Source organism: Elephas maximus, chromosome 26, assembly GCF_024166365.1.
Source record: "Elephas maximus indicus isolate mEleMax1 chromosome 26, mEleMax1 primary haplotype, whole genome shotgun sequence".
In the NCBI taxonomy this organism is placed as follows: domain Eukaryota; kingdom Metazoa; phylum Chordata; class Mammalia; order Proboscidea; family Elephantidae; genus Elephas; species Elephas maximus.
Window position 1 is genome coordinate 1,216,576 of NC_064844.1, and position 18,645 is coordinate 1,235,220.

An 18,645-nucleotide genomic window follows, 5' to 3' on the forward strand; every position below is an offset into this window, starting at 1 on the left:
GAGGCTTGTGGTGCGCGGCCGGCGGCGGCCGCAGGGCGAGGGCGCCCTCGTGCCTGGGAGGAAACGCTCTCCGTGTTTGCCGCCGGAAGCGCCTCCGTTCTAAGCCTGAGCGGACGGGCCCATCGATACTCCTGACAGCGGCTACTAAGCCCTAGACATTTGCGTCTCGCCGGTGTCGCTCCGCGGCCAGCACGCTCGGGCCTGGAGCAGGGCAGGAGCGGGACTGCTACACCCGCGGGGAAGTTGAGGCGTGTTACGGAAGGCCAGGCTGTTCAGTAAATTTCCCCTCAAACAGCAGGAGAGCTCACTCAGTCCTCGCGAGAGGGGGCTGGTTGGTCGTTCTGGCGCTCTCGTTTCCTGGGGGAACAGAATTGCTAGACGCCACAGGTGCGCTGTCTTTACTCTTCCCCGTTCGTTCCGAGGGGCGAAGGGGTTAAAGCTGCGTCCCCGGCGGCGCGGGAGGAGGTGAGGCCGGGAGATCTGTGAAGCGGGGAGGAGGTGAGGCGGGGAGGTCTGCGGGGCGGGGAGGAGGTGAGGCGGGGAGGCCTGTCAGACGGGGTGGTCTGCGGTGCGGGGAGGAGGTGAGGCGGGGAGGCCTGTCAGACGGGGTGGTCTGCGGTGCGGGGAGACCTGTGAGACGGGGTCGTCTGTGAGGCGGGGAGGTCTGCGGTGCAGGGAGGAGGTGAGGCGCGGAGGAGGTGAGGCGGAGAGGTCTGTGAGGCGGGGAGGTCTGTGAGGCGGGGAGGTCTGAGGTGAGGCGGGGAGGTCTGAGGTGAGGCGGGGAGGTCTGAGGTGAGGCGGGGAGGTCTGAGGTGAGGCGAGGAGGTCTGTGAGGCCGGGAGGTCCGTGAGGCGGGGAGGAGGTGAGGCGGGAGGTCTGTGAGGCCGGGAGGTCTGAGGTGAGGCGGGGAGGTCTGTGAGGCCAGGAGGTCCGTGAGGCGGGGAGGAGGTGAGGCGAGGACGTCGGTGAGGCGGGGAGCGCTGAGGTGAGGCGGGGAGGTCTGTGAGGCCGGGAGGTCTGAGGTGAGGCGGGGAGGTCTGTAAGGCGGGGAGGTCTGAGGTGAGGCGGGGAGGTCTGTGAGGCCGGGAGGTCTGCGGTGAGGCGGGGAGGTCTGTGAGGCCGGGAGGTCTGCGGTGAGGCGGGGAGGTCTGTGAGGCGAGGAGGTCTGAGGTGAGGCGGGGAGGTCTGAGGTGAGGCCGGGAGGTCTGCGGTGAGGCGGGGAGGTCTGTGAGGCCGGGAGGTCTGAGGTGAGGCCGGGAGGTCTGCGGTGAGGCGGGGAGGTCTGTGAGGCCGGGAGGTCTGCGGTGAGGCGGGGAGGTCTGTGAGGCCGGGAGGTCTGCGGTGAGGCGGGGAGGTCTGTGAGGCGAGGAGGTCTGAGGTGAGGCGGGGAGGTCTGAGGTGAGGCGGGGAGGTCTGAGGTGAGGCGGGGAGGTCTGTGAGGCCGGGAGGTCTGAGGTGAGGCCGGGAGGTCTGCGGTGAGGCGGGGAGGTCTGTGAGGCCGGGAGGTCTGAAGTGAGGCCGGGAGGTCTGCGGTGAGGCGGGGAGGTCTGCGGTGAGGCGGGGACGTCTGCGGTGAGGCGGGGACGTCTGCGGTGCGGGGCCCGACGGCTCGGGCAGGTGCGGACGCTGCTGCGCTCGGTCGTGCTCCGGCTGGAGCGGCCCTGTCAGCAGGGAGAGGCTGCGTGGGCAGGTTCCCGGGCCCGGCCGCTTGGCGAAGAGAACACCGAGCTTAGAGCTTGGAACAAACTTCCCTGGAGTCAGGGCGCTTCCTGCAGCCGAGGGCGTCCGGGGGCCCGAAGCGCGGGCGCCTCCTGCCGTGGAGTCCACATCGCCACCGCAGGCCGGGTGCGGGCCGGGTGACAGACCCTCCTGTAGGACCCCTTAGGTGGCCCTGCTCGCCTTTCCCTTTGTAATGACCGGTTTCTACTGGACGCGTCCAGGAAGGTGAAAGAGAGCCTGTCCCCTCGTCCCCTGGACCGGCTGGGCTGGGTCGCCGGAGGGGTCCTCACCGTGGGGGGTCCTTACGGTGGGGGGGTCTCCTCGCCGTTGGGGGTGGGGGCAGGTCCCCTCGCCGTTGGGGGTGGGGGGCAGGTCCCCTCGCCGTGGTGGGGGGGTCCTTAGCGACGGGGGGGTCCTGCTGTAACAGCTACTTCCAGAGTTCTGTCTGTAAAACAAACACTAAAACCACTGTGTGGGGTGCATTTCTCAGGGCTGGCTCCCAAAGATGATATATCTACGATGAAACAAGTCACTTGTGATGTTTTAGGAAACTTGTCATTTCAGTGCTGTACCTAAGGTGAGACATCTCTTCTTAAGTCAACACTTTTCTCCTTTTAGTGTGAACAGGCCTAGGGAGTGGCTAGATTGTTAACAGCGAAGGAGATGCTAAGGGGCCCATAGCTCAGTCACTAAGCATGCACACACGTATGCATGTTGTCTGTTTTGTGTGTGTGTGTTGTGAAGAACCTCTTCCAATTAGGACAGGCAGTTTCTTAACATTCAACAGGTTTGGGAATGTCTCAGAGCCAGATTGTATTGTGTCATTCACTGACTTTGCATGACACCTTTATTTTAGTGAACCTGTTAGAGAAATAGAAATTCAGTCTCTAAGCCAAGAGGAAAAGAACATACGTTTTATGGTGTTGGCGAAAAATATTGAATATACCATGGACTGCCAGAAGAACAAACAAATCTATCATGAAGAAGTACTGCCAAGAATGCTCCTTAGAAGCCAGGATGGCGAGACTTCGTCTAACGTACTTTGGACATGTTATCAGGAGGGACCAGTCGTTAGAGAAGAACACCATGCTTGGTAGAGTGTCAGTGAAAAAGAGGAAGACCCTCAACACGATGGACTGACACAGTGGGTGCAACAGTGGGCTTAAGCATGATAAACGATCATGAGGATGGCGCAGGACCAGGCAGTGTTTCGTTCTGTTGTGCGTAGGGTTCCCATGAGTGTCGGAACCAACTCTACAGCACCTAAAGACAACTTCTAAATATCAACAAAGTGTCCGTTTTAAGCATGTCCAAAACCCAAACCACTCATTTATTTATTGGAGAGAGGGTGTATTTGTTTCTCTTTCTAGGTTGAAAGTTAATTCTGAATTAGAGTCTTTGAGGAGGAGAAAAGATGAAATACTGGGTGATGCAGAACCAGTGTCTCTGTGATGGGAGCGCAGTCAGTCCCTCACAGCATCTCTTCCGAGGCAGTACCAAACTAGCAGATTAAATGGACTGGGGGCAGATATTCAGATCACTTATGGGTAATAATGATTTGGCTGCACAGAGCTTCATTATTTAAAGGGTGTTTTCCACATAATCTGTGTACATTCTTGAAAATACGCTGGAGCCCAGATTTACTTAAAAAAAAAAATTTTTTTTTTTTTTTTTTTTTTTATTATGCCACCCCAAATCACGGTTTCCCAATCCTGGTGTCTCAAACTTGTCACTGCTGTGCCCAGACAAGCGTGATTTTCTTCTCTTTTCCTTTCCCGGTCAACTCACATTCACCTAAATTCAAACCCAACCTGAAAAAACCAAACCTGTTGCTGCTGAGTCAATGCCAGCTCATACTGACCCTATAGGTCAGAGTAGAACTGCCCCGTAGGGTTTCCAAGCACAGCTGGTAGATTCAAACTGCCAAAGTAGCTCTTAACCACCATGCCACCGGAACCCATCCAGAGGCAATCTACATTTGTCGTCCTGGCAGCTGAACTGATAGGGTTTTATAGAACTGTATGCCTGTCTTCCTTGTTATTTTTTTAAGGATCTACTTCTCTTGGTAGGTGGCTGCAAACATTTAGAAACTTGGTAGTAAGTTTGAAACAGTTGAAAAATGCAAAACTAACGATAATAATCATATCGGCATAGTAACTTGTTGATAAGCGCCTCTCTCCACCACAGATTTTAAGCGAGTTCATTTGAATTATGAAAGTGCACAAATTAAAAGGTGACCGTGTCTTTTATATATATCAGACCACAGTTACACCATACCACAGTATCGCTGTGCAATCATTGTTTTATAAAATATCGATAGTTCCTCATTTTAAAGTAATATGGACTGATTCACTAATCCAAAGAAGTTCTGTTTTTGCAAAGAGGGTGATTAGGTAGTTTGGCTTTTCGTACCCGTTTCCTGGCAACAGCAGACGTCTGTTGGATATTCCTGTACTTTCTATGTACTGTCTTTTTCTGAGTTTGTTCAAATTGCCAAAAGTGGTGTGTATTTTCATAAAAAATTGCAAAAAGCAATTCGTTTTAGACAAATATTTTGTATGCTTTGTTTTGTTCAGTTTTACTTGTGAAGAAAAGCAGCAGATTTTTTCTCATTTTGCAAATAGTTGGTTAAGTCATTTAAATTGTATAATAGCAAAATCGATGTTTTTGGGTCTACTGTCAATTTTTTCTTAACACTTGACTGTTACTAAGGTTAGTCAAGTGTTATATAATGTAGACTGATGTGGTTCTTTTTTCTAGCAAGTTTATTTTTAATTTCCAATAGGAAAAGTTTGATGAATTAACTACCGTTTTTTAGATACAAAATGAAAAGCAGAAGTTTGAACTCTGTATTCTTTTTTCATTACCCTCCCCAGAGGCAATCCTTTTTGGATCTTTATTTTTATCTCTTTTAGTTGGCTTAGTTACATTGATACACTTTATCATAACCCAGAATGTTAAACCATATTCCTTGGCAGTTAGTAAGCCTTAAACAGATTCCATTTTAGAAACTTCCTTCAAGTTTATATTTCAGGATGTGCATATAATGAAAAAGGGCTTTATTGGAGAGTACGCGATAGTGTTTCTCAAAAAAACCTAGTTGTTATCCCTAAAGGTGATGGCATATTTGTCTGTGAAAGTAAAACCCAGAAGCTGCTCCTTCAGTTTTGACTTTCTTTTTCTTTTAGTTATAATTTTTCAAAATGTTTCCACTGACTGAGGAAAACAAGCGCGTAGCCTGGTTGTTGCTCAGTACTGGCACCTGTCCAAGATGCATCTTCAGATTCTGTGCCGTGGATTTTCAGGCACCTTACAAACTTCCATACAAGGTATTTTCTTTTTTTACGTAAAAAAAGTGTCTCTATATTTTTACATGAGTACCTGTACATTTCAGGGCAAGTGTCTATCCATAATTCTTCATCGAATTAAAAAAAAAAACTGTAATTAATGAAATGATAATTTTGAAATTACCATTACCTTAAAAAAATCAGTCTCAGAAGTGCAAGTTGCTCATTAAGTGGTTATATCTAACGTTTGGAAACCCTGGTGGCGTAGTGGTTAAGTGCTATGGCTGCTAACCAAAGAGTCGGCAGTTCGAATCTGCCGGGCGCTCCTTGGAAACTCTGTGGGACAGTTCTGCTCTGTCCTATAGTGTCATTATGAGTCGGAATCGACTCGACGGCACTGGGTTTGGTTTTTGGTTTTGGTATCTAACGTTTAGCTTAGTGGAATCTTTGCAGAACAACCTCATGGTGCATTTCTGTTCGTACAGACCTTTCCTCAAGGGTATCTAGACAGAATGTCACAAAATTGTCCTCCTCACCAGATAGTATTAAAATGTAACAGCAGGAGGAATGAGCATGAGATCTGCTATTAAGGGGAAGCGTAATTTTAAACCTGGTTCTTAAGAGCTACTTATTATGGGTTAGGTTACCTTTTTTTGTTTGTTTTTCTGTTCTCTGTGTTAACCATCTGTATTTAGAGATTTATTGGCATTAAGTTATTTGGGGTCCTAAATGGTCACCATCCTCATTAATGTTATCAATAACAATGGACGCAGTAGAGAGCTTTGTCACTTACGGCAATATAAAGAGGAGTTTGACATTTATAGAATACTTTCACATAAATCATGTAACATTGTGAAATGTTTTTTATCCTAATAGTGACATTTTTTTCAGAGACAGTAACATATATATAACATGCAAATATATGTTATAAATATTAAAAATAGCATATTTGTTTACTATACATATTTATATATAAAAATATTTTACGTGTGTGTGTGTATAAAGGTGCCCTGGTGGCGAAGTTGTTAAGTGCTCGGCTGCTAACTGAAAGGTCAGCACTTTGAACCCACCAGCCGCTTTACAGGAGAAAGGTGTGGCAGCCTGCTTCTGTAAAGATGTACAGCCTTGGAAACCTTGGGACAGTTCTACCCTGTCATAGGGTCACTATGAGTTGGAATCGACTCGACAGCAACTGAATGTATATATAATACTCAGTTTCTCAAAGTTTTAAAAAATTACCTGGGAGTTAGCAATGGCAGTTATTTTTCCTGATCTAATTAATTGCTTCTATTATTTTGGAAATAATAATACCCACTGTCCATCTAGCATTACTATGTCAGGCTCGCATACAACCCTTACCTATGAGGTAAGTACATACTGTCATTGTCTCTATTTTCAGATGAAGACACTGAGGCTCAGAGGGGTTAAGCAACCTGCCCAAAGTTATACACCTATTAGGTGAGCAAGCTAGAATTTGAACATTCTGGCTGAATCCAAAGCCTAGGATTTGGAGCTAGAAGACATGGATTTGACTCTCAGTTCCACCACTTTCCAGCTTCAGTTTTCTCCTCTCTAAGTGGAAATGATGATAACATCTACCTCACAGGATTTTAAAGGACAGTATCTAATAAAGTATGTGAAAACACTTTGAAAACTGGAAAGTATGGTACATATGCTATGATTAATAAATATGTGTATATTCATTTATACACAGTATGACTATAATACGACTGACTTCGTGTAACTCACCTTACACGTGTTTTTCCAAACACATTATAATATAATTCTATACCTATGTTGTAAGATTTAAAATATAAATATATAAAGAGACTGAGTGTTACCAACTTTTGGTTGTGTTGTTTTATATAAATATATAAAAATATCTGAAGAGCTTTTTTGGATAAATGTACTTAAATTTTGATCCATTCAATTCACATGTACACATATATCACATATATGTACACATAGGTATGCACATGTGTACATACATGTATGCCCTATGTCATGCTGACATCGTAGAGCTTAGGCAATAATGTACGTATATGTATGGGGTCGTGGTATACCTGTATATACTTGAGTGTGCGCCCTATGTTATACTGGGATCGTAGACCTTAGGCACTAACGCACGTGTATGGATGGGTGATGGTATACCTGTGTATACATATGTGTATGAATATTTCTCTGTTAAAGATAAAGTAGGAGCTACTGTCTCAATAAAACAAATTTGTTTGAGTGAACAATTCCTTTTTCCTTTTAGACTAAGTTGTAATCTGAGTGAATTTCAACAGGATATTCATTAAGCAACTGAATAATAAAACTGTCTAATTCAGACAAGAAGGAGCTGGCTGCTGCAGGAAAAGCCCCCTGAGTGTTTGGATGCATGGAATTTCTGAAGTACGAGGACGGTTACAAAGAAATGCCGGTTTCTACCTCCTGACGCCGGGAGTGACTGTGCAAAGCAGAGTGTAGTAGAGGGCACCTTTCAGTTAATACATACAGATGATTTGTAACTACGGTGCCAAATTTTGACTTTCCCAACGTCTGTTTACCTTTGTTTAGTAGAAAAAATTTTTAAAGATTTTCTAACCTGTTTAGTTACGCAGATTTCATGTTAAATAAACATTGTGCTTATGAGGTTTTGGTGATTGTGAGATTATCAAATAATCTAGAAAGGATGGAAATTCAGTTTGGATTTTTATATGTTGATAATTAGAATTGAAGTTTAAGTTTTTACTGAAATTAGCAAGTTACTTCCCAACAGAATAACAAACCAGATGAATCCATTTGCTATGGAGCTTCCCTGTCTCAAATTTAGAACTTTATCTTCCCTAACATATGAAACTTTAAAAAAAAAAAATGGACACATATTATAGGAGTTAGGTAATTGTCTTTGAGATTCACGTCTAAAGCCAGTAATGGCTCATAAAATAGATTGATTGCTCCAGAATTTATATAAATCAAAACTGTACAGCTCTGTGATGTCATAAGTTTCACTCATGTTCTCATGCTTCGTCTTTGCCTTACCTAGAGACCCTTAAGGATGTTGTTGAAGGGTTATTACTGTTTCTTTAATTAACTTTCCAGGAGTTGCTGGATGAACTACAGAAATTCCTGGAAACTGAAAAAGATACATTCATTTTGGAAGCTCCAAACCCACCTCTCAAGAAAATTCGGCTACAAGAATCGGGAGATGGGATTGATAATCTGAGTCAAAATACAGAGGGCGGGGTCTCCGTCACTGAAGACGGAAGCATTGCTTCCAGGAACTCATATTTCAACGTATGCAATGTATGCCTAGGAGTTCTTCAAGAATTCTGTGAAAAAGAATTCATTAAAAAGGTGAATGATCTTTTTTATCATACATGCGCTCACATAGAGATTTCTTGTCTAAAGGTCTAGAATTCTTGTAGAGACAGGAACAGTGCCCTTCATTTAGATTCATGCTAATGAATCAGTAAAACATTTTCTTAAAATTTTTAAAAACAAAAGCCCAGTATTATCAAATCACCTTTTTATCAACGTGATACTTGAAAATTAATGGTCTGTGTACCCACATGTTTTAGTGATGAGCACTGTTCAGTGGAAGGAAAATTGAGCAGTTTGTTTTCCATCTGCTGTTTAACACAGCTAAGGAGTAGAAGAAAAGTTCTTTCTTGGTCATATCTATTAATATGTAGAAAGTACAAGTGTTACAGCCTTGTGGACGGTGAATGATTGAGTGTGGATTACCTTTTGTTCCCAGCTGTCAAGACTGTCATGATTGGCTTTATTTTATTTAAAAACATTTCGAAATTATGAGATGATCTAATAGAAAGCTATCTTGACACGCAACAGATTGCTCTGCAGGTGGTGTCAGTCCTGCCTGTTTGGGTACCTCGTGATACCAGCCTTCAGAGTCATAGTTAATATTTAAGTTTGGGATATTTGTGAGAGTTGCACACTTAGGAAAATTTGGATTTTTTGCCATGTCATTTGGACCAAGAATTCATGTTATAAAGATGAGAGTTTTCAGCAATTCCTGGTAGTTTACATAATGGTAATACTTTTTTTTAGGTGTGCCGAAAGGTTGAGACCTCTGGGTTTGAATTTACCAACTTGGTGTTTTCAGTCTCCTTCCCGCCACAGCTGTCTGTGAGAGAGGTAAGGTTGTCGGCATGCACTGAACTAGACATGAAATGCATGCTAGGAATTTCTCAAAAAAAATGGGGAGGTGGAAACATTCTTTCCCAGGTTGTTGTTATTATCTTGTATACTAATTCAGTGGTTGAAAGCAATTTATAGCTGTTCAGTAAAGACTTGCTGAGGGAATGAGTGAGTGAAGGAATTACAGGTTCAGGTTAGTTTTTTCATCACGAGACTGCCATCTTTTTAAAGGTCCTCATTCAGTAGCAGATCTTGATTGAGCACTTGCTGTGTGTGAGGCATGTCGGTCAGAAGAAGAGATTTGACCAAGACCTCAGAGATCTTTTGAGGCAGAGAGGTGCATGTATAATGGTCTTAGGGGAGGGTCATTTCAGTTATGATGAACCTTATTTTCTGGAGTAAAATATAAAAGGTGGTACTTCTTGTCAATGATAGAAGAGAAATAGCTTCATATTTATTTTAACTTTGAGCCTTTCCAACTTTGCTACATCATTTTCCTTTGCTAAATGGAAGACTAGTTATCATTACTGTAACATTCTTGTGTGTCAAAACTGATATGAAAACATAAAATTATCTTTGTTTATACTGTCAAGTGAAGTTCAGTGAGAATGACCTTTGTAATCTCAAATTACAACAATGGGTTCTAAGTATATCCATTTATACTGATAAGGTGTCTTTTCCCCAAGGATCCCAAAGCATCACTGGAACACTGTATCTTATACCATCACTTTCTCTGGGCGAGCATGTTTATTAGCCCTACAGAGGCTGAAGATTGATTTAAGACCTGCCGAAGGTGAATGGAATGATAGAGAAGAACTGCGAAGTGAACGGAGTAGAATGATTTTAAGTAGTGTCTGTGCGGATGACAAGGTAGCTGAGCAGTAGAAGTATAAAGGGGATGATCATAGACTGAGGCTGACAAACAGAGTCGTTTTCTAGTCAATCGAAGTGTTCTCAGTGGTAGGTCGGCTTCAGGGTTCCGTTTTGGCAGAGAGAAGCAGAGGCTTCCAAAAGCTACGTGACTCCCAAGAAGTCACAGTGTTGGAGTGACAGAAATAGGAATAAAAAGTGGAGTTTCTGAATGCTGGTATATAGCTTGCTCACCACCAAACCATTCCTCTCAACGTTTGTATTTTTATACTAAGATATGTATTGTTCATTTTCATCATTTATGTGATGATTTTAACTATTAATTTAGTATTTATTGACTAATTGGGAGGTATTCATAGCCCATATTAGAAATAAAAGATACTGTTTTTAAAAATAGACTTATTTTGCTTAAGCTCTACTTTTTATAACTGATCATTTTGACAGGAATGTTTAAATATAACAGTAAAATCATTTAGAGGAATGTGTGGCCATTCCAGTTATTGCAGAGTTAATACAGTCCCGCTGGTTAGAATGTAATCAAGTGTTTCAGTGTTTTCCTTGATGTTAATTAACTGTGTAGTTCTACCCATTCATTTCCTAAGAATAATAATTACTCAAGAAACATAGGGTTTTCTAGGGTCACTATGGGTCAGAATTGACTCGATGGTATACTAGTACAACATCCTGTTTTTATAACCCAGATTTCATCAGAAAAATTGTGTTTATGGTTCACATTGTAATTTTCTTACTGTGTTTTATTTCTTTTATTGCCATCAGTTTTTACTTTTTTGGAGTTGAGATATACTAGTGCACTGAGCCAGGGGCATGATGGGAGAATCCCATCTTCATTATTAACTGCGGGGTAAGGATCAGCATTAACCTAAGCCCCCAAGTGTGGAGATGGATCCAATGCTCACCTTCTCACTCCTCCATCCTTGTCTCAGCCACTTACCTGGCACACTCTGTTTCTGACCCTGGCCTCCCAGAGCTGGGTCAGAGCTCACAAGTTAGATGGACGCCATGTTTCAGACCAGGTCCCAGGCAGCATTTCTCTGCCACTGACGACCCAAAGCTAGGTCAGAGCTTACGAATTAGAAGAACACCTTCTTTCAGACTGCCACATAGGCAGACACCAGCCCCTGCTGACTCTCACTGCCCTTGTGCGTTCGTTAATTTGCTAGAAAATGACTTAGAGAATTCCGGAGTTGTTGTTAGGTGCTGTTGAGTTGGTTCTGACTCATAGTGACCCTGCGTACAACAGAAGGAAACACTGCCCAGTCCTGTGCCATCCTCGTGATCGTAGTTATGCTTGAGCCCATTGTTGCAGCCACTTTGTCAGTCATCTCGTTGAGGGTCTTCCTCTCTTTCACTGACTCTCCACTTTACCAAGCGTGATGTCCTTCTCCAGGCACTGGCCCCCCCCGATAACACGTTCAATGTATGTGAGACGAAGTTTTGCCGTCCTCACTCCCAAGGAGCACTCTGGCTGTACTTCCTCCAAGACAGATTTGTTCGTTCTTCTGGCCGTCCATGGCATATCCAATATTCTTTGCGAACACTGTAATTCAAAGGCATTGATTCTTCTTTGGTCTTCTGTGTTCATTGTCCAGATTTCGCATGCACATGAGGCGATTGAGAATAGCATGACTTGAGTCAGGCGCACCTCAGTCCTCAAAGGGATGTCTTTGCTTTTCAATACTTTTAAAGAAGTCTTTTGTAGCACATTTGCCCAGTGCAATGTGGTGTTTGATTTCCTGACTGCTTCTTCCATGGGCATCGATTGTGGATCCAAGTAAAATGAAATCCTTGACAACTTCGATCTTTTCTCCGTTTATCATGACGTTGCTCATTGGTCCAGTTGTGAGGATTTTTGTTTTCTTTATGTTGAGGTGCAATCCATACTGCAGGCTCTGGTCTTTAATCTTCATCAGTTTAAGTGCTTCAAGTCCTCTTCACTTTCAGCAAGCAAGATTGTGTCATCTGCATAACACAGGTTGTTAATGAGTCTTCCTGCTATCCTGATGCCGCGTTTTTCTTCACATAGTCCAGCTTCTCGGATTGTTTGCTCAGCCTACAGATTGAACAGGTGTGGTGAAAGGAGAGCACACCGTATTTACAGCTACAGACTTCACAGCTAAAAAGGATGCAAATGGAAAGAGACACATTAGGTGAGGCCTGGAAGGGGTCGCAGCATGGAAGCTTCATGTCCCAAAGAGGGGTGGCACCACCCTCTCCCTTGCATGGTCAGGTCATCCAGGAAGTTCCATCTGAGCCTCAGGCTCAAGGCCCTAATCATGCCTACTGAGGCTTAGCATCACGCCCCCGGTGGCTCCTCTTGGTCTGGTCGGCCCCATTCATTAGCCTCAGGTGTTGGTACGGCTTGTCAGAACCTGGGACAAAGTCCAGATGGCTTTCCGCAAGATGACCCGACACAGCTGGCAGCTGTAGGCCAGACTGGATGCAAATTGCTTCTCAAACTAGTTAGCTTATTTGTTAAATCTCCCAATTAAAACAACTTGCGTGTCTTCAGAATATTTTTGCATTTTGAATATAAATTCTGTGACTTCTGTATTGTTTCATCTACATTATGGTTTTCAACTTACGTCTTTAAATATTTTTAACTTAGAGCTTACTGGCTGTGTGTAGAACAAACATCAATATATATGGAATTGATGTTAGCTGTTTCATAATTCAGAGTGGACTATATAATTGAGTCAATTTGAATGATTTACTACTACTATGAAAGTAAGGCTCTAAAAAAGAAATAATCCTTTGATTACTAAGATTTTTCCCACTTCTAAGAAGAGTGACCGCGGCTTAGAGCTCAGCTGCTAACCAAAAGGTCAGCAGTTTGAATCCACCAGCCACTCCACAGAAACCCTATGGGGCAGTTATATTCTGTTTTATAGGGTCGCTATGAGTCGGAAGGAAACCCTGGTGGCGTAGTGGTTAAGTGCTACAGCTGCTAACCAAAGGGTCGACAGTTGGAATCTGTCAGGTGTTCCTTGGAAACTCTATGGGGCAGTTCTACTCTGTCCCATAGGGTCGCTGTGAGTTGGAATCGACTCAACGGCACTGGGTTTGGGTTTTTTTATGAGTTGAAATTGACTCAATGGCAATAGTTTTTTTTTTTTTTTTTTAAGAAGAAAATCAGGATTACAGATACATTGATTTGAAAGCAAAGCGTATGTTACCAATGTGGTGGTATTCATTACGTTCCTGTTTACAAAAGAACTGAGCAAAGGAATGACCTCAAATAAAGGATTCTTTAAATCAGTCTATAAAATTTGTATTAACCCTCCATTTTTCTGGTCCTGCTAACCTCTTTCTGGCTGTCGCCATAGTTTTTATTTTTATTTATTGTATTCATTTCCTGGGGCTGCTGTAGCTGAATACCACGAATTGAGTGGTTTAAAGAACAGAAATTTATTATCTCACAGTTTTGGAGGCTAGAATAGGCACAAGGTAGACATTTCCTTTACATATGGGAGAAGTTGGAGGGAAAGAAGGGATAACAGGTACCAAGCGAGTCCAAAACCCAGCATAAGAAATGATGGATAACATTGCAAAGAATGGGAATTCGAGAACACTTAATTGTGCTTGTGAGGAACCTGTGTGTAGATCAAGAGGCAGTCGTTGAAACAGAACAAGGGGATATTGTGTGTTTAATATCGGGAAAGGTGTGCATCAGGGTTGTGTCCTTTCACCGTATTTATTCAACTTCTGTGCTGAGCAAATCTGAGAAGCTGGACCATACGAAGAACAACACAACATCAGGATTGGGGGAAGACTCATTAACCTGCGATGTGCATATGACACAACCTTGCTTGCTGAAAATGAAGAGGACTCGAAGATCAAAGACTACAGTCTTCAGTATGGATTACACCTCAACATAAAGGAAAATGACCTTCAGGCGGAAATGTGTGCAGCGATCACTGGTCAGGGAGAATGAAAGAGCCATGTGGGGAAGCTGCTCTTCATGGGTTCAAGTCTTCCAGCCTGGATGAATTATTAACCATCCCTGATCTTTGAGAGCTTTTAAAAGATAGCAGATTTTCGAGATGACTGCAGACATACGAGGGCAGTTAGTTTTCCAAAGGGGAAGGGTGTTGGTCCCATAAACTACCTCGTGGTGAGCTTGACCTTCATACCCTGGCAAGACGCTAGATCAGGAACCAGTGGAGTAGACTATGGGCACTGAGGATGAGGAAGAATTGGTTGTCAGCACATTGCACAGGTCTGCTCAGGGCAGTCATGTTGGCATCATTTCTTCCCTTAGAGGCCAGCAGGTCTGGTTACCTGTTACCGTTGAGTCTACTCTGACTCACAGTGATGCTATAGGACAGAGTAGAACTGCCCCTATAGAGTTGCCAAGGAGCAACTAGCGGGTTTGAACTGCCAGCCTTTTGGTTAGCAGCTGTAGCTCTTAACCAATGCACCACCAGGGTTTCCAGCAGGACTGGTAGAGCAGTGGTATAAAGTAGCACCAGCAGGACTGGAGTTTAGCGTGTCCTTTGACCGGGATTCTATCTCCTGACAGTTTCCTGAAACATGAGCAGGATGTGAGGACAGGTGGGTGGATTTGTGCCTGAGCGGCCATTCCCAACAGGAGCTGATAATGACTTATCTACGGGACAATGTTTTCTGAGTGAGGATAGCATCTGGGATGAGGAAAAGGATGGTTTCCTTTTACTCTGTGTTGGCCATCCCTGGAGTTTTGGGTCCAGATTCCTTTGGGAGATTGTGTTAAAAACAGATGACTGCCAAAAAAAAAAAAAAAAAAGCCAAAGAAAAAACAGATGACTGCCACCTAAAGCACGATAGAATGTTAAAAAACAAACAGATGACTGGATCTTGTTTCAGATCACCCAAATCAGAATTTCTAAAGGTGGGCTTTTGGCTCATAAAATAAAGAATACCAACAGTGAGTACTGTGCTCCTTTAAAAAATCATCTGTAGGAGAGAAAATGGTCAAAAATTACTGTAAAGCAAAGGTGAGAAGGTAAGGGGGCAGGGAAACCAGAGTACTGGAAATGGTACAACCAGAACAGGGTGGATGAGAATGATGACGCATTGTGGCAAATGTAACCGATATGACTGAATAATTTGTGTAGAAATTGTTAAATGGGAACCTAATTTGCTGTGTAAACTTTCACCATAAATACAATAAATATTATTAAAAAAAGCAAACAAGAAGAATCTCTAGAGGTGGCGTCTGGGAGCCTTATTTTAATCGAGAGCGCCTCAGATATTCTTATGCACACTGGAATTCAAAAATGACTGACCTGCACGGAGATTTCTGATGAGCCCAGGACTCTTGTCACACCCGGTCCTGTTCATGATTTCTGTAGTGGTGATACCACGGGCACACACATCGTGTGAAGGACACAGAGCTGGGAGCATAGCAGATAGGCTGAGTGTTAGGACTGAGACCCAAAAAGGTCTTGTGAATAGGGAAAAGCTAGCAAGATGAAATTTAACAGGAATAAATATAAGTTGTTATACTCGGGCTAAAAAAACAACTGCCAGGGAGGGGACAAGCCAGGAGTGGTTTAGAAACTGTGCATATAGACAGGACTTGAGGGTTTTAGTTAACAGCCAAATGAGAATTAGAGGTATGGTGAAGTTGTCAGAAAACCTCTTGGAATCAATATAGTAAAAAAAGAGAAGTGTGGTTGATTAGACTAGAGGTATCATTTTGCCTTTTCAACTCCAAGATCCTGTATAGTTTTAAGAAAAATATTTATTACAGCACTTTTTTTTTTTTACCTTATATTCATGAGGAGCCCTGGCGGCACAGTGGTTAAGAGCTGGGGTGCTAACCAAAAGGTCTGTACTTCAAATCCACCAGCAGGTCGTCTGTCCTGTAGGGTCGCTCTGAGCTGGAATCGACTCAGGCAATGGGTTTTTTTTTTTTGGTATATTCATGATTGATTCCTCTAACCTTCCATACCATGGTACAACACTAAAATTACTATGGAATAAATGTCCCAGACTCATGCTTACATTGGGCTAAATATGAATTTACGAGAGGAAAGCTTTCAGTTAAGATCTTTTTTAAAAGTAAAATGCATTAAGACAATCTCGGTTAGTTCTTCCATGTGTGTCTTTACCAGTGGCAGCCAGTAGAGGGCAGTATTGCACTAGCAGCTTGGCCCATTGGCCCCTTGTCTTGGGGGTGCGTGAAAAAGTTTACTCATTGTATTGACTTTAAATCCATTTAATGTCTCTCAATGCTACCTCGATGGTACGAGACACCCGCTTCTCAGTATGAAACTTGATCTCATTGGGGTTTTATTTGTCAAATCATTTTTTTTTCTTTTCATTTTCTATACAGACAGTCCCCTATTTAGGAAGGTCCGACTTAGGGACAGCTTGCACTTGCCCTTTAATGTCATGTAAATTTGCCCTCGCTTGGATGCCACTGAACCAACAACCCCTGCTGGAAACAAATTCTTCATCACAATCACCTTCACCTGCTGCACGTGCAGCTTTTAAATCACTGGAAAGGCTTCGAGCCTTTATCTTGCGCTAAATTAAGGCTAAATAAGAACCCTGGGCCCCTGTTCAGACTCTCCTACAGATTCCACTTAACGGCTTAGACACAGGAACGGATCTCGTTTGTAACCCAGGGGGCTGCCTGTACTTTGCGTTATCTCCGTACTTTGCATTAAGTATCGCAGATTATACGCAGTGCTAGAAAAGGAGTTAAGAATAACAGCAGTACCATTTCTGTGGCAGCGTCTTATATTTAAGACATTCTTAAACTCTGACAAGAGTCTTCAAGAGACTTTGGAGTTTTACTTAAATCTATGGGTTCTTAACCATTATGTGATAGCTGATTTTGTTAAAAACCTGAAAAAAGCAACAAATCCCCTTGTCCTAAAAATGCACATAAAATTTTGCAGGTACTTACAGGGACCTCTTGAACTCCCAGCTGATAATCCTAGGGTCTTTCTTTATTGAATACTCCAGTGTTTTTCCCCATCACTGAGTGGGAATCGACCAGGTGGCAGTGGGTTTATGGGGACTGATTGATAAAGGCGCCCTGGTGGTGCAATGATTAACTGCTCGGCTGCTAACGAAACCCATCCAGCGGCTCTGCGGGAGAAAGACCTCCATAAAGATTAAAAAAACAGCCTAGAAAACCCTATGGGGCAGTCCTGTTCTGTCGTGTGGGGCTGCTGTGAGTCAGGATGGACCGGATGGCACCCAGCAACAACAGCATTGATTGATGCGCTTATTTTTTTCTAAAACAGAATGCGTTTTCTAATGATACTTCGTCCATAGAACAGAATTTGATGAAACTTTGACTTCAGTTATAGACAGGTACGCTTTCAAGCTGGTGTTATGTGTGCAGGCCTGAGCTTGCCGACTGCACTCAGTAACCTGACTCCCTGATTCCGCATGTGTATTTTCTGCTTTTTTGTCCATTTTCTGTGACTTCTCAATTTTTATTTTGTGTGGCACCTTACCTAAGTCAGCTTCTGCTCTCGCTCATCCACCACTTGCGGTCCCTTTTGTTTAACGTCTTTCCCAAGCTTACTGAAGATTTTCAGAACTTGTAAACCTGCTTCTGGTTAGGTTAGTTGCTTAGAATTTGCATCAATCTCTATGTGGCCCATATCTATGAGAAGTATATTTTCAAAAATTTGCTAAGTGAGGCATTGTAAAACATGCAAAATTATAGGAAGCACTGTCTCTGCCCTTTAAGGATCTTTCAGTAAATTCTTTATGGGGTTTTGGGAGGGAATAGTAACTCTACTGTGTTTACGTACCCAGGCTGCAACTCTTAAAACCCTTCACCAGACATGAATGTGTCCATGCAGCAAATTAAGCCTGTCTTCTTATGAAAATTAACTTGAAGGGCTTGCCCCTGGGAACACAACCCTGTGTGTGAAAATCTGCATTATTAGTCAGGGAGTAGTAGATCTGTGGGAGACCTGGGCGATCATCTAGAACAGGACTCCCCAGCATTTTTTTTTTTTACATCTCATGGGGCTCATTGAAAAGTGACAGTATGTATATGGTGGTCATTTGTTGGCCGTCCTGGCCACCCCGGGTGTGAACACATTCACACTCGTTGGGAATCTCTGGTTGAAAGACCAGGAGTTCCCAGTCTTTGTGAATAAGGTGATCCCCTTTTCAGTCTCTGGAAACATAGCAGACCCTTAGCATCTGCGGGTTGGAAGGAAGATATGCTTGGGTAATTTTTTTCAGCCTTGCTGACTGGGACCACTTCACTGATCATCTCACTCATCCTTGTTTGAAGAGGAGAACACCGAAGCTCACAGAGGTTGTGTGAATTGTCCAGTGTGTCACATTTACTGGAAGTTGGATGTGCCTGCTGCTTCCTGTTTTTTTTAAACCACACAATCGCTCCATCTTGTGTGCTTATGTCTGTTTTACTTACTTAACTACCTTGTTTTTGAGCGTTGCCTTTCACTCTGCTTCTTAAGTCATATACTCACAAACGTAATTAAGGATAAGGGGATAACCGGGATGATAACCCCGGGCAGAGCTGCTGCGTCAGGGCAGACGTGGAGGTAGACGTGGGAGCAGGGGCAGGATTCTGCCGCCCCAGGCACACCTGGGTCATGTGTTCAAGGAGAGTGGTCGACTGACA

The 18,645-nt window shown here is 43.6% G+C and overlaps 1 protein-coding gene across 11 annotated transcripts in view; it reads left to right on the forward strand.

Moving 5' to 3' along the window:
- The first annotated feature begins 1 nt into the window (after position 1).
- The window catches only part of PUS10 (pseudouridine synthase 10), an 89,926-nt gene continuing 71,282 nt past the window's right edge, over positions 2-18,645 (forward strand). For 2 of the 11 annotated variants that reach the window (XM_049870367.1, XM_049870377.1), the window contains exons 1-5: positions 5-387; positions 2,210-2,296; positions 4,908-5,048; positions 8,091-8,345; positions 9,060-9,146. In XM_049870367.1, the coding sequence (XP_049726324.1) occupies positions 4,923-5,048; positions 8,091-8,345; positions 9,060-9,146 (468 nt within the window). In that variant the 5' untranslated portion in view covers positions 5-387; positions 2,210-2,296; positions 4,908-4,922. The other 9 variants (XM_049870378.1, XM_049870370.1, XM_049870371.1 and 6 more) reach the window with 9 other exon arrangements.